The sequence below is a fragment of the Neomonachus schauinslandi genome, chromosome 9 (assembly GCF_002201575.2).
Source record: "Neomonachus schauinslandi chromosome 9, ASM220157v2, whole genome shotgun sequence".
NCBI classification, from domain to species: Eukaryota; Metazoa; Chordata; class Mammalia; order Carnivora; family Phocidae; genus Neomonachus; species Neomonachus schauinslandi.
Window position 1 is genome coordinate 105,723,117 of NC_058411.1, and position 13,624 is coordinate 105,736,740.

Genomic DNA, 13,624 nt, shown 5'->3' on the forward strand with positions numbered 1-13,624 from the left:
ATACTCAAACCATTGAATGGTACATTCTCAATGGACGACTGTGTGGCATGTGAATTATCTCTCAATGAAACTTAAAAAATTAGTAATGGGGAGAGGGGAAATGGGCCATTAGTATTTAATGCGATATGGTTTCAATTTTGCAAGATGAAAAAAGATCTCAGACAGATGGTACCAATGGTTGTATAATAACGTGAATGATAATGTGACTGTACTTGATACCACTGAACTATACACTTAAAAATGGTTAACATGGTGCAGTGCCTGGGTGGTTCATTCAGACTTGGTTTAGGCTCAGGTCATGATCTCTGGTGGTGGGATCCAGCCCCACAGCCGGCTCTGTTCAGCGCCGGGTCTGCCTGAGATTCTCCCCCCAACTCCGGCTCCTCCCCAAGTATGCACTCTCTCTCTCTCTCAAATAAATAAATACACAAATAAATATATAAATAAATACATAAATAAAATCGTTTTTAAAAAAATTATTAACATGGTAAATTTTGTTTTATATGTATTTTACTGCAAATAAAAATAATTTTTAAAATTTAGTAAAGGATTTAATATTACTGCAATGAAATACAACTGATTACATGATTTCTATAGAAAATAATTGAGTTTAGAAACATGTTAGAGATTATAAGAGGTAAAACATGTTAATATCATTTTAGACATTGCAGTCTTAGAATTTAAAAAATTTTAATTGTGAAACCTAGTTTTAATTAAGTAGATGAAATCTCATTTGGGATCATTTTTAGTAGCATTAAGGATATACTTTTATATCTTCATTATATACTTGTATCCTGAAACTAATACAATGTTGTAGGTCAATTATTCTTCAATATAAAAATACACACATGCACAAAGAGATTTTTTTTTTTAAAGATTTTATTTATTTGACAGAGACACAGCGAGAGAGGGAACACAAGCAGGGGGAGTAGGAGAGGGAGAGGGAGAAGCAGGTTTCCCGCTGAGCAGAGAGCCCGATGTGGGGCTCCATCCCAGGACCCTGGGACCATGATCTGAGCCGAAGGCAGACGCTTAACGACTGAGCCACCCAGGCGCCCCAAGAGATGTGTTGTTTTAAAAAGATGTACTTGGTTTGAGATTATTTAAGATGAGACCAAAGAAAAGCATGTAAAATGTTAGTCAATGAAAATATCCTCTTTTAGATCCTAGTTGCTGGGTAAAGAATATTAGCTACTACTAGTATGAGGTGTTATACAGTATTGCTTATAGCTATTTTAGTTGCACTTATATCATTTTAAATACAGTTTATGAACGTTGTACTACTCCATTATATTATTACTTTATCTTCAGTGATATTTATAGTATCAATTTAAAAGCAGTAAAACTTCATGAAAAGTAGCTTAAACACAAGGATTTTGATAAACAAAAGCTTCCAGTTTTTAAAAGCAAATCATGGGAGCTGTACTTCTTAGAGATTTGAAGTTTTCGTATTGTTGTTGATAATAGAATTATGAACCTTATAAACTCAGTATTTTTTAGTTAACCTAAATACATAAATCTATTTGAATTCATCTTATGAAAAGAGATATGTCATTAGATATATGATCATTATATGCTTTAGTGATTCATGGACCTTGTTACATACATGCTTTGTAATGTATGAATTATTTAGTAAGAAAAATCACAATAATTTTGTTGTTACTCAAAAATTTATGGGTTGGCAGAAACAATTATGCAGCCCCTGAAGCTGGTATGTTAAGGTAACATCATTAACACTACATAGTATGATTTTTTTAGTAGTTACTTGACATAACCTTTACTGTTTCTGCTAGAATATATCAGTAATTTTATAACAATCTGTCTGTAAAGAGAACATTGAATTTATTAACCACAAAGTGATTCATTTTGCTCTATTTTCATATAAGTGCATAATTTAAAATCAGACCTAAAAAAGTTGTCTACCCTAAAGGAGGAATAAAAAAAATACAAATGAAAATCAATACTCCAGTAAATAGATTAAAAATTTTTTAAATTTTAACTCCACTTAATAAAAATGGATATTTCTATTTCAAAAAATAAATACGTTTAAGAAGTGAATGAGGGGCGCCTGGGTGGCTCAGATGGTTGAGCATCTGCCTTCGGCTTGGGTCATGGTCCCGGGGTCCTGGGATCGAGCCCCGCATCAGGCTCCCTGCTCAAGTGGGGAGCCTGCTTCTCCCTATCCCTCTGCCATTCTCTCCACTTGTGCTCTCTGGCTCTATCTCTCTGTCAAATAAATAAATAAAATCTTAAAGGAAAAAAAAAAGATTTAAGAAGTGAATGAAAGTCCATGAAGATAGGAGATTATCTCATAACCTTTCTTTACGCATGATATTAAGGCCCTTTCTGTGAGATGAAGCCAAAATTATAGTTTCTTATGCTTTCAGTTCTCCAGATTTATAAATGAAGGAACCAAGAATTTTAAAGTTGGAATATAAATCTAAATAGTGTCACCTAATTTTAGATTACATTTAAAAATCAATAGTCATTCATTCATCCTCCAAATACTTTTGCATTGACCATGTTGAAGGCAAATTTTAGTAATTTTACTTGTCAACAAAATCTAGCAGTTCTGAATCTATGTACAGGGTCCGTTCAAGCCATATTGGGGAAAAAAAAAAAACAGCTTCTGTACATAACTGGATGAGAACTACATCTTACTAATTTTGTGTTCACAACATTTATCATATAATGAAGACTTTGTGTGGAATGAATGTGTGATATTCAAAATTAAAAATAAAACTTGTCTTCATCTTTAAGAGCTTCAAGAAAAGGATACGTACCTGGAGATAATATGAATTATTTGCAAGAACAGCAACAAGTTTTGAAATACCTCACATGTAATGAATTAACGTACACTGTTCTATGTATTCTGAAAAACGAAAGACTTGAATCTTGTAATATCCTTTTGAGGCATTTCAAAAGGTGCTGTCTGTCTTCTCATTTTAAAGTCAAATGAAATGATATGCAGAAGTAAATGAAGTGAAACATTAAACAGAAAGTACTAGGATCAGTTAGACTTACTCATTTTAAATAGAACTATAAACAATGTGTTGGTAACTAGGAGACAAGAACATTTCAACTGACTTGGCCAAACATGAAATGGGCTACCTCTTGAGGCAGTGAGTCCTGCTGTTGGATATGTTCAGAGAGGCTGTGTGACAATTCCTTAGGTAGACATGGAGAGAATTCTTGAATTAGACTGATAACTGGATTGGTGATTTTGTAAGTTTCCTTTAATTCTGAAATTGTACTTCATTCTTGCATGCCTATCTCTGATTCCCAATCATGCTATTTAGTTTGGTGTTTATTGCTGTTCTACTGTGTGTAATACAGAAGACCTTGTTCTGAAGATAAAATATATGGTTTAAGTTCTTGTCATACCATTACCAGTTAAATGACAGAGAAAAATTAGAGCTTTCTAAATCTTAACTGTCTTCATGTATACAATAAGGAGTTTATCGAACACTTACATAGCATTTATTTGTGCCAGGTCCTAGACTATGCACTCTATACATATTAACTCACTTAATCCTCTCTTAACAACCCAGTGAGTTAGGCACTGTTTTGATGTCTATGTTTTAGTTGTGGAAACCAAGACGTCTTACCCAAGGTCACACATGGTGAGTGTTAGTCCAACCCCTGCAGTCTGTCTACAGAGTCCATCGTCTGAACCTACAATGCATAGGACAATTTTGTCACATAATGGATGTTCACGGGTTTATCTGTGCTCATTTTTGTTCATGCCTCTTCATATTCTTTTTTAAAAACTAAAGGATATTAGGCATGAAGAAAATGTTTATTGTTTAGTTGTTATTGCTATATAAATTGTACAATTATATCTTTTTACAATTAAAATTTCCAATACATTATTGCTGGTGTGTAGGAGCACAGCTTACTGTAAAAAAATTTTTTTGAAATAATTTTATTATTTTTTAAAAGACTTTTTATTTATTTATTTGGGTGAGAGAGAGAGAGAGAGCATAAGCTGGGGGAGGAGCAGAGGGAGAAGTAGACTCCCTGCTGAGCAGGGAATCTGATGCAGGACTCCATCCCAAGACCCTGAGATCAAGACCTAAGCCAAAGGCAGATGCTTAACTGACTGAGCCACCCAGGTGCCCATGAAATAATTTTAGATTTACAGAAAAATTGCAAAGGTATTACAGAGTTCCTATATATGATACCTCACCCAGATTTCCCTAATGTTAGCCCCTTACATAACTTAGTTGTCAAAACTAAGAAGTCAAAGAAGTCAACATTGGTGCATTATTACTAACTGAACTGCGGACTTCACCAGTTTTTCATTATTGTTCTTTTCCTGTTCCAGGATTCCACCTAGGGTCTCACAATGTATTCGGTCATCGTGTCTTCTTAGTCTTCCCAGGTCTGTGACAGTTTCTTTGTTTTTTGTGTTTTATGACCTTGACAGGTTTTTTTTTTTTAAGATTTTATTTATTTATTTGAGAGAGAGAGAAAGTGAGAGAGAGAGAGAGAGAGAGCACATGAGAGGGGGGAGAGTCACAGGGAGAAGCAGACTCCCTGCTGAGCAGAGAGCCTGACATGGGGCTCAATCCTGGGACTCCGGGATCATGACCTGAGCCAAAGGCAGACACCCCACCAACTGAGCCACCCAGGTGCCCCAACCTTGACAGTTTTAAGGAGTACTTGTCAGGTACCTTGTAGAATGTCCCTCAATTTGGGTTTGTCTGATGTTTTTCTCATGATTAGATCGGGGCTATGAGTTTTGGGGAGAAGACCACAGAGGTCAACTGCCCTTCTTACTGCCTCATATTAGAGAGCACATGATACCAACATGACCTATTACTGGGGAAGTTAACCTTGATCACTTGTTTAAGATGGTGTCTGCTAGGTTTCTCCACTGGGAAGTTAAGAGTTTTCATCCTCTGTTCTAATCATATTCTTTTATTTATTTTATTTATTTATTTTTTTAGAGAGAGAGAGAGTGTGTGTGTGTGTACACATGTGAGGGGGGAGGGGCAGAGGGGGAGAGAGAGAGAATCTTAAGCAGACTCCACCCCCAGCGCAGAACCCAACATGGGGCTTGATCTCATGACCCTGAGATCATGATCTGAGCTGAAATCAGGAGTGGGACGCTTAACCGACTGAGCCACCTAGGCGCCCCACGTCATATTCTTTTAAATCAAAATTAATCAGCAACTATTTGAGTGTTATATATAAGGGCCCACAGTAGGCCCTGAAGGAGATAAGTGGAATTCTCGAGCATAGGAGGGAATCAATATTTGCTATAAAATTTGTAGTTCACTGGGAGTCCATAATGGTTGTTATTCTTGATGGTGGTGGTAGCAAAGCAAAGGAGCAAGTGAGGCTTACGATAGGCAAGAAATGTACACGGCAGTTGCATTCCTATTACTCAATCCACCTTGCCTTCAAAATCCATTCATTCACTCAACAGATATTATTAAAGTGCCCGCTGTGTGCCAGGTACTATTTTAGGTACTAGGGACATGGCAGCGAATAAAGACACACACAGTTCCCCTCCCTCATTACCTTAGAGTTTAGTGGAGAGACAAACAAATGAGTGAAACCCCTGATATGTTAGATAGTGATAAGTGCTAGGAGAAAAATAAAAGAGCTTGTATCTATGGGTGGAGTGGGTTTGGGACTGGTTTGTAATTTCCATAGTGTGTGCTAAAGGAAGGCTGCAGCTAGAAGATGACATTTAAGTCGAGACCTACAGAATGTGCTCTTCTGGGGAGGGCATCCATGGGCGTTCAGAATGGTCCAGCATTTGACATACCATCGCAGGCTGTCCTACAATACAGCTTCTAACAAATCTAGACTGTCCAGAACCCCTGATAATAGAATTGTTTACCTTTATACCAACAAGGTTGGGAAAGCACCAAAATCTCCATGTAGCCTATGCCCAGGCTGACTTCAAGGAGTTCGTGCAGTGAGACCTAAAGTCCTTATGAGGTTGTCTAAAACAGAGAAACATGTCAGCAGGGCCTATGGTGGTTCCATGTATGCTAAGTGTGTTCGAGACAGGATCAAGCATGCTTTCCTTATCAAGGAGCAGCAAATCGTTGTGGAAGTGTTGAAAGCACAAGCACAGAGTCAGAAAGCTAAAAAAAAAAAAAAGAAAGAAAGAAAGAAAAAGAAAAAAGAAGGCATTTTTGAGTAATAAAATAATAACAACAACAACAGCAAAAGACCTGCAGAATGTGAGGCAGTGAGCCATCTGGATACCAGGCTAAGAGCAATCCAGGCAGGGGGAATGGCAAATGCAAAGGCCCTGAGGTGGAATGCCTGATGTGTTCAAGGAACAGTGAGAAGGAGGCTGGTGTGAATGAGGGAGAGTAGTAGGAGATGAGGTTTGAGGGTCCAGAAAGTATCAGGAGCAGAATGTGCAGAGTTTTATAGGTCAAGGAAAGGACTTCATTTTTTACCCTGCACAAGTTAGGAAGCCATCTGGAGAATTTTAACCAAAGGAGTGACTTGATCTAACCTTGGCAACTAGGTTGAGAATAGAGTAGTAGCAAAGGTGGAAACAGAAGATTAGGAGAAAACAGCAAGGGTAGTTTGAACTGGGGTAGCAGCTGTGAAGTGGTAGGAAGGAGTCAGATTCTGGGTTAAGAACTCAAGATTGAGAGCAAGGTAAAAAGAGATTAAAGAAAACCTCTGTGATTTACAAGAGCAAAATGGATTTTCCTCATTAAAAAAAATATCACTTTACAATAACAACCATAAATAACCCGCTTTAAAACTGGGCAAAGGGGGGAGCCTAAGTGGTGTAGTCAGTTAAGTGTCCAACTCTTGGTTTTGGCTGGGGTCATGATCTCAGCACTGTGAGACAGAGCCCTGTGTTGGGTTCTGCACTCAGCACTCAGCATGGACTCTGCTTGAGATTCTCTCTCCCTCTCTCTGCCCCTCCTGCTCATGATCTCTCTCTCTCTCTCAAACAAATAAATAAATCTTTTTTAAAAAATGGGCAAAGGAATTAAATAGACAGTTCCCCAAAGAAGATATATAAATGAACAACAGGCATATGAGAAGATGCTCAACATCACCAATCACTAGGGAAATGCACATTGAAACCACAGTGAGATACCACCTAACATCCAATAGGATGGCTAATATAAAAAATACAGAAGATAGCAAGTGTTGGTGAAGGTGTGGAGAAATTGGAACCCTTGTGCATGGCTGGTGGGAATGCAAAATGGTGCAGTCATTGTGGAAAACAGCATGGTGGTTCCTCAAAATATTAAAAATAGAATTACTATATGATCCAGCAATTCCACTTCTGGGTACATACCTATCCAGAAAAATTGAAAGTACAAATTGAGTTGGTTTTCCCCATAGTACTATGAATTAAAAAGCTGTTTAACAAATGATAGGTTCATAGAAAATTTCTAGTTTTGTGGTCTATTTTCTCAATAATAGGAAATGAACTTTCAATGAAACGTACATGGGGACCTTGGGCACACTGTTTACTTTTCACCGGACTGAGGTGCAGGTGGAAAAGGGCAATTTCAGAATATCTGGAGGATCTGATTAAATGAATTTCTACCTAAGCTATTAATCTACAATAACTAAAAAGAGATAATTTATCTCCTACACGGACTTTCAAAGTAAATTTAAAAGAAATTCAGGCGGAGAAAACTATGCACAAAATTTTTTGGTATTATACTGAAACTAATCAACATTTAAATTATTTTTTCTCCCGCGTGAATAAACTGAGTGTTAGGGGGAAACTGCCACTCCTCTCCCACGAAATTTATACAAAATTCAGCACCCAAAAGTAAAGCGACATGTGCCCCTTTATTAGCAGATTATGGACCAACCTACACGTTGCAATTTGTAAACAAACTTTTATCTAGGCACCATAGATCAACACAATTATGCACTTTAAAATGAGGTTAACAAGGCATTTAAAAACAACCCAGGGTTATTGCTACTGGCCTGAGGTATCACCGATTGCGTAAACATTGCTATCTAGTTGAAAATTTATGGACGAGACCGGATATTTTCTGCAACGATTTAATAATAGAACATGATGCCACTACTGCAGCTGCCCCCTGGCAGTTGAACTCTTCCCTGATTTTCTTAACTGTTGCTTTTGAACAGAAGGATGTTTACTATTTCAGGGCAATCGTGGGGTAAAACAAAAAGAATTCATACACTCGTGGCTAATACGAGAGGAAGACGATGACCTTCCGCATGTGTGGCGTGGAAGAAGGAAGAGAAAAAGACAAGCACTTTTTTAGTTCTTGCCTTGCTCTTGCTAATTTGATGCACAAACCCCGTCAAGGTAGACGGCTTGACAAAATAGGGATAAAGGGGAGCTGCACTTCTTTCTGGGGCTGCCGCAAACGGTACGTAATTTTGTGTCGTCAATTGGCTTTTGGCGGACCCAGTCCCAGTTCAGTTTCGTCTTTCGTTTGTTAGATGGTTTCACCTGGCCGCCTTTAACGAGGGTCGGGAAAGGCAAGGACCGTCACTCGGTCGCCGCGGGCGGCCACAGGACGACGGAGGTCTCCCGACTAGGCAAGCCCCGCCGGCCCTCATGCCGGTCCCCGCACTTTGCGCGCACTCCCCGGGTCCCGCCCGCCCGGCCGCGGGGGCGGGGCTGGCCGGGAGCTGCCCTCTTCCAACATGGCGCCGCGGGAGGCGGGTCCCTCTCGCCGACTCCCGGGGTTCCGGTGCCGTGCGTTTTGGTTCCGGAGTAACAGTGCACTCGCCGCGCCTTCCTCCTCCTCCTGCCGCCGCCGCTGCCGCCGCAGTCGAAACGTTCGGCCTGGGGCGGCCGGGTTTGATCCCGTGCGCGCCGCGCCCTCTCAGTCGGGGTGGGGAACAGGACTGGCTCCCCGACCCTCCCGCGGAAGGCCCTCCTCAGCTTTCTCGTGGTCTGGGGGCTCCGGGGTTCCTTCCAAACAGCTCCCGACTGAGTCCCGTCCAGTCGGGGACCCTCCACTCTCCACTAAGGAGGAGTGGACACCTGCCGCTCTGCCTCCCTAGAACGGAGTCGTCTCCTCACACCCACACAGACGGCAGAGAGCTTCACGATCCCGTTTCGCCCAGTTTTCCAACTCCAGAACCTTCTAACCTCCGCTAGTTCCTACCGGCCCCTTCCTCCTGCTCCGTCCACGCTCACACGGAGGCAGCTCCGACCCCATACAGCCTGGGTCTGGCTCGGTGCCTGCGGGCGCCTTCCAGACCACTCCTTCTCTCTTTACTGCCCCCCGCCCCGTCCTCCTCCCCTCGGTCCCCTTGTCACCTCTTGGAGCCCTCGCTTAACCAGGATCCAGTGGGTGCTTCCTACCCCAGGATGTGAGTCCCTGTAACGTGTAATGCTGTGGCTGGCCCTTGGCCCCTTCCATGCCATGGAGAACCAGGTGCTGGTGATTCGTATCAAGATTCCAAATAGTGGCGCGGTGGACTGGACAGTGCACTCAGGGCCGCAGTTACTCTTCAGGGATGTGCTGGTGAGTGGTAATCTCAGTCTTCAAATCGCATTGAGGAGGGCGCAGGGATTTGTGGGGTAGTCAGCACCTTATCCACTGAATCTGAGCCTGGTGGCCCGAGCTAGTGGCGGTGGCCATTGCTGGCCTCCTGTGAGGGCAGTTTTATTGCTTCAACGACGGCATTGATTAATTGCACGTACTGAAATCTGGCAATTGTGCAGGGCCCTGGGGAAATAGAGATGAATCAGATTGAACCCCTGCCCTCAAGGAGCTCACAGGCTGGACTGGGACGTACACACAGAAGCAACCAACTGGATGCAAAAAGCTGAGTCTAGAAGTTTTTTCCCCAAGTGTTTCTCAGAATGTCCCTGGCCAGATTCCAGCCATGCCTTTCTACCGAGTTCCCTGAACTTGTTGACTCCTGGAGAAAGGGAAACTAGGCAGCTTGAATTTGCCATGTTTCAGCAAACCTAAGGTGTCATTTTTTAAAGATACTATTTTATGTACCACTCAGAAAAAATACTGTCCGTTTAACTGTGACCTGCTGCACATTATACAAAAGTAGCCCAATTTCAGAGATGCTAGCGTTGAGGGAAAGGGTACATCTTGGAATCAATGCTGTGTCATTACTCTCAGGATACTCGGAACATATTTCAAATAAAGTCATGGGATGTGAGAGCAGAGTGTAATCTTGGCGGTGGCCTGTTGAGACCTCTTACCTTTTTTGAGATAGTTACTGAGGAGCAGTGAGGCGGAATGGCTTTTCCAAAACTGTGTTGCTCCTGAGTGGGAGAGTCAGTACCAGAACTCAGATTTCCTTACTTAGTAATTTTTTCCCACATGCTGCGCTGCCACTTCTCATCTCTTAGCACACATTTGAGATAGCCAGAGTGCATTGTGCCCATTTTATATATTGAATGATTGAGGTATGAAAAGCAGAACTGACATACCCAGAAGCATGTTGCAGGTACCAAATCTATGGTGTATCTTACCTGCAAGATAAGATGGGGCGGAGCAGAGGTTCTTGGGAGGAGGGAGATCTCTGATGTGATTTTTTTTTGGTATTCGTAGGTGACTCAATCAAAATTTGATTCCTGTACCTACATTTTGAATTCTAGATTTTACTGACCATGCAGAACATAACAGATTTTCAGGTGTCTGGGCCAGGAGTCCCGAAGCTGGAGTGAGCCAGCAGCTTCCAATCTTGTACACCAGATGTTGCCCTTCCCTTTGAGTTCACACACTCACATACATATAGATTTCCTCCCTCATGACAAGGCCCAAACTTTTTAGCACGGTCCTCTAGGCCCACGTGGATTGGCTTGTGCCTACCTGGCACCAGCTCCATCTCTCACCACACCCCTGGGAGCATCATGTGCTCCAGGTACATAGAACTAACCTTGAGTTCTTCCAGGCTGTCTCCACTCAGCCCCTTTCTTCAGCTGGCCAACTCCTACCTGCCGTTCAGAGCCCAGCTTCACTTTTCCTCTACCTTAATCTTGGTTATGTGCCCATCCTCTGTGTTCCCACAGCTTTGCTCCAGCAAAGGTCACAGGTTTTGTCAGTTTTGTCTGTCTCTTCCACTGAAATGGAAACTTCTGGAGGAGATGGACTTTTCTGTCTCCCCTCTGTCTCTGGAGCTCCATAGCATCCTGAAATTTTTTTTTTTTTTAAGATTTTATTTATTTATTTGACAGAGAGAGACACAGCAAGAGAGGGAACAGAATCAGGGGGAATGGGAGAGGGAGAAGCAGGCCTCCCCGCCACGCAGAGAGCCCGATGTGGGGCTCGATCCCAGGACCCTGGGACCATGACCCGAACCGAAGGCAGAAGCCTAACAACTGAGCCACCCAGGCACCCCCTGAAATATTTGTTCAAATATTTCAAAGGGAGCTTCAAAGAAGATGCATGCAGTTATGGTTTTGTGGACCAGGCTCCTGGGTTTTGAATCTAGAAACATGGGTTTAATTGCAGGCAGTCCCACTAACAAGACAAGTCACTCTGCCTCTTTTAGCCTTAGTTTCCTTACTTGTAAAATAGGGACTATACCTGTTTTCAAGACTTGCAAAGATTAAGTGGGATCATGCCTGTGACGAGAAAGATGTGAGCTTTCTTTCACTTTGCTCATTTGAAATAACAGAAGGTATTATTTAAAATAGAATGGTGCAGGGGCACCTGGGTGGCTCAGTCAGTTAAGCGTTTGTCTTCGGCTCAGGTCGTGATCCCAGGGTCCTGGGATCAAGCCCCACATCGGGCTCCCTGCTCAGTGGGGAGCCTGCTTTTCTCTCTCCCCTGCCCCTGCTTGTGTTCCCTCTCTCGCTGTCTCTCTCTCAAATAAATAAACTCTTTAAAAAAAAAAAAAATAGAATGGTGCGATGTTTAAAAACACAAACTCTGGGCCAGACTCCCTGGGTTTAAATTGCAAGCCTTACCAGACTCACTTTGGGCAAGTGTCTTCTGTGTCTCAGTTCTTCATCTGTAAAAAAAAAAAAAAGTGGAGAGTGGGAGATAAAAATAGTGCCCACCTGATAGAGTATGAGGACTACTAGAGTTGATATACATAAAGCACTTAGAACAATCTGGAATGTAGTAAGTGCTTTATAAGTATTGTTGTTATAACATAAGGGACAGGGCCTGGGTCTTCTGCTTCTCAAGCATCTCTCAATGGTTCCTTGGCTCCAGGCTGACTGGCCTTAAAGCAAACTTTGCACAAATGGTCCCACCATCTAGAGCTCAGAGTGCCATGTGTCTTCTCACATGCGCATGCCCAGGTAAGCCTAGGTGGAACATGCTTTGCAGGAAGGCCTGATGAAGGTCTCTTAGCAATGGGTGCTGTGCTATCTCTTATGCTCCTAATAGCAGGCTCTATGAACTGCACGCCTGGTGGACACCTGTGATCTCTTCTCTAGGGTCACCTCATTTTCATCAAGAAATTGGCAAAAACCACAGATACATCAGCATCTTTGGCTTAGAGCCTTAAAATTTAAAGCCCAATGAAATCTGGAAGCATCCCCTTCATCTAATATAACTTCACCCCAGTTTTCAAATGAGGGAGCATGAACCCCAGAGGGGGAAAATGCTAAAGCCACACAGCTCATTTTGGGCCACACCAGAAACAGAAGCCAGAAGCAGTTTGTGGTCACTGAGTCATCTGTACCTGAGCATGTTTTGGATGTGGGGTTGCAGTTGAGGGCTCTTGTCACAGCTCCATCAAATGGCTGGGAGACCCTTGAGAAGTCACTCGGCCTCTCTGGGTCTTTGTCCTGCATCTGAATAATTAGAGACTGGCTGGTCTCCGAGGGCAGAGACATTTGGTGATCTGTTTTTCAGCTTTCTGTTCTGTGTTCTGTTCCTTGTAGACACAGCCCCCAGTTTTGGGAAGATTGTGCAGGAGATCTCAACTACTCAGTGGGAGGAGAGAATGTTCCTCTTATTCTTCTTGCTATATCAATCCTGTCTCCCAAGTCCCAGCTCAGATTTCCTCTCATCTGTGAAATTTTTGTCTAAACTGAGTCTTTGATTTTTTCCTGCCTCCTGAGTTAGCAAATACTTATTTGCTATTTATGTCTTTTGTTTGCTCTTATCATACTATAAGTGCTCTATTTTGTTACTCTTTTAGGTTTGTCTTTATCTCTGACCAGACTAGCATCTTTCTAAATCTTATTCTTCTATAGCCTACCGCTTTGTGATCTTTATGCTCCTGGCCTGTTGTAGATGCTTAGTTATACTTTTGGCCCATCATATAGTTGATGGATTTATTAAAAGCACAGAGAAGAAAAGGATCAAGAAATGATCACCATTAAGATATTTAAATTTGTTTTCTTTTTTTTTTTTTTAAAGATTTTTTATTTATTTACTTGAGAGAGAGAATGAGAGACAGAGAGCACGAGAGGGAAGAGGGCAGAGGGAGAAGCAGACCCCCCGCTGAGCAGGGAGCCCGATGTGGGACTCGATCCCGGGACTCCAGGATCATGACCTGAGCCGAAGGCAGTTGCTTAACCAACTGAGCCACCCAGGCGCCCCTTAAGTTTTCTTTTGAAACCTTCTTTAGGTAAATGTTATGTTGGGAATAAGACAGGTGTTTTTTTTTGGGGGGGGGGAAATAAGTCACTAAAAATATAACTGGAAAATTTATGTAAAATTATTAAATGTGCCCTGCTTAGAAATAACCAGTAGGTATT

General features: G+C 42.0%; 1 protein-coding gene and 1 pseudogene across 2 annotated transcripts in view; both read left to right on the forward strand.

Moving 5' to 3' along the window:
- Positions 1 to 5,758: 5,758 nt before the first annotated feature.
- On the forward strand, positions 5,759 to 7,440 carry LOC110583739 (annotated as a pseudogene).
- Positions 7,441 to 8,878: 1,438 nt separating this feature from the next.
- MAP2K5 (mitogen-activated protein kinase kinase 5) overlaps positions 8,879 to 13,624 on the forward strand; it is a 247,019-nt gene continuing 242,273 nt past the window's right edge. For both annotated transcript variants that reach the window (XM_021693799.2, XM_044917822.1), the window contains exon 1: positions 8,879 to 9,464. In XM_021693799.2, coding sequence (XP_021549474.1) covers positions 9,330 to 9,464 — 135 coding nt within the window. In that variant the 5' untranslated portion in view covers positions 8,879 to 9,329. The remainder of the gene's footprint in view (positions 9,465 to 13,624) is intronic.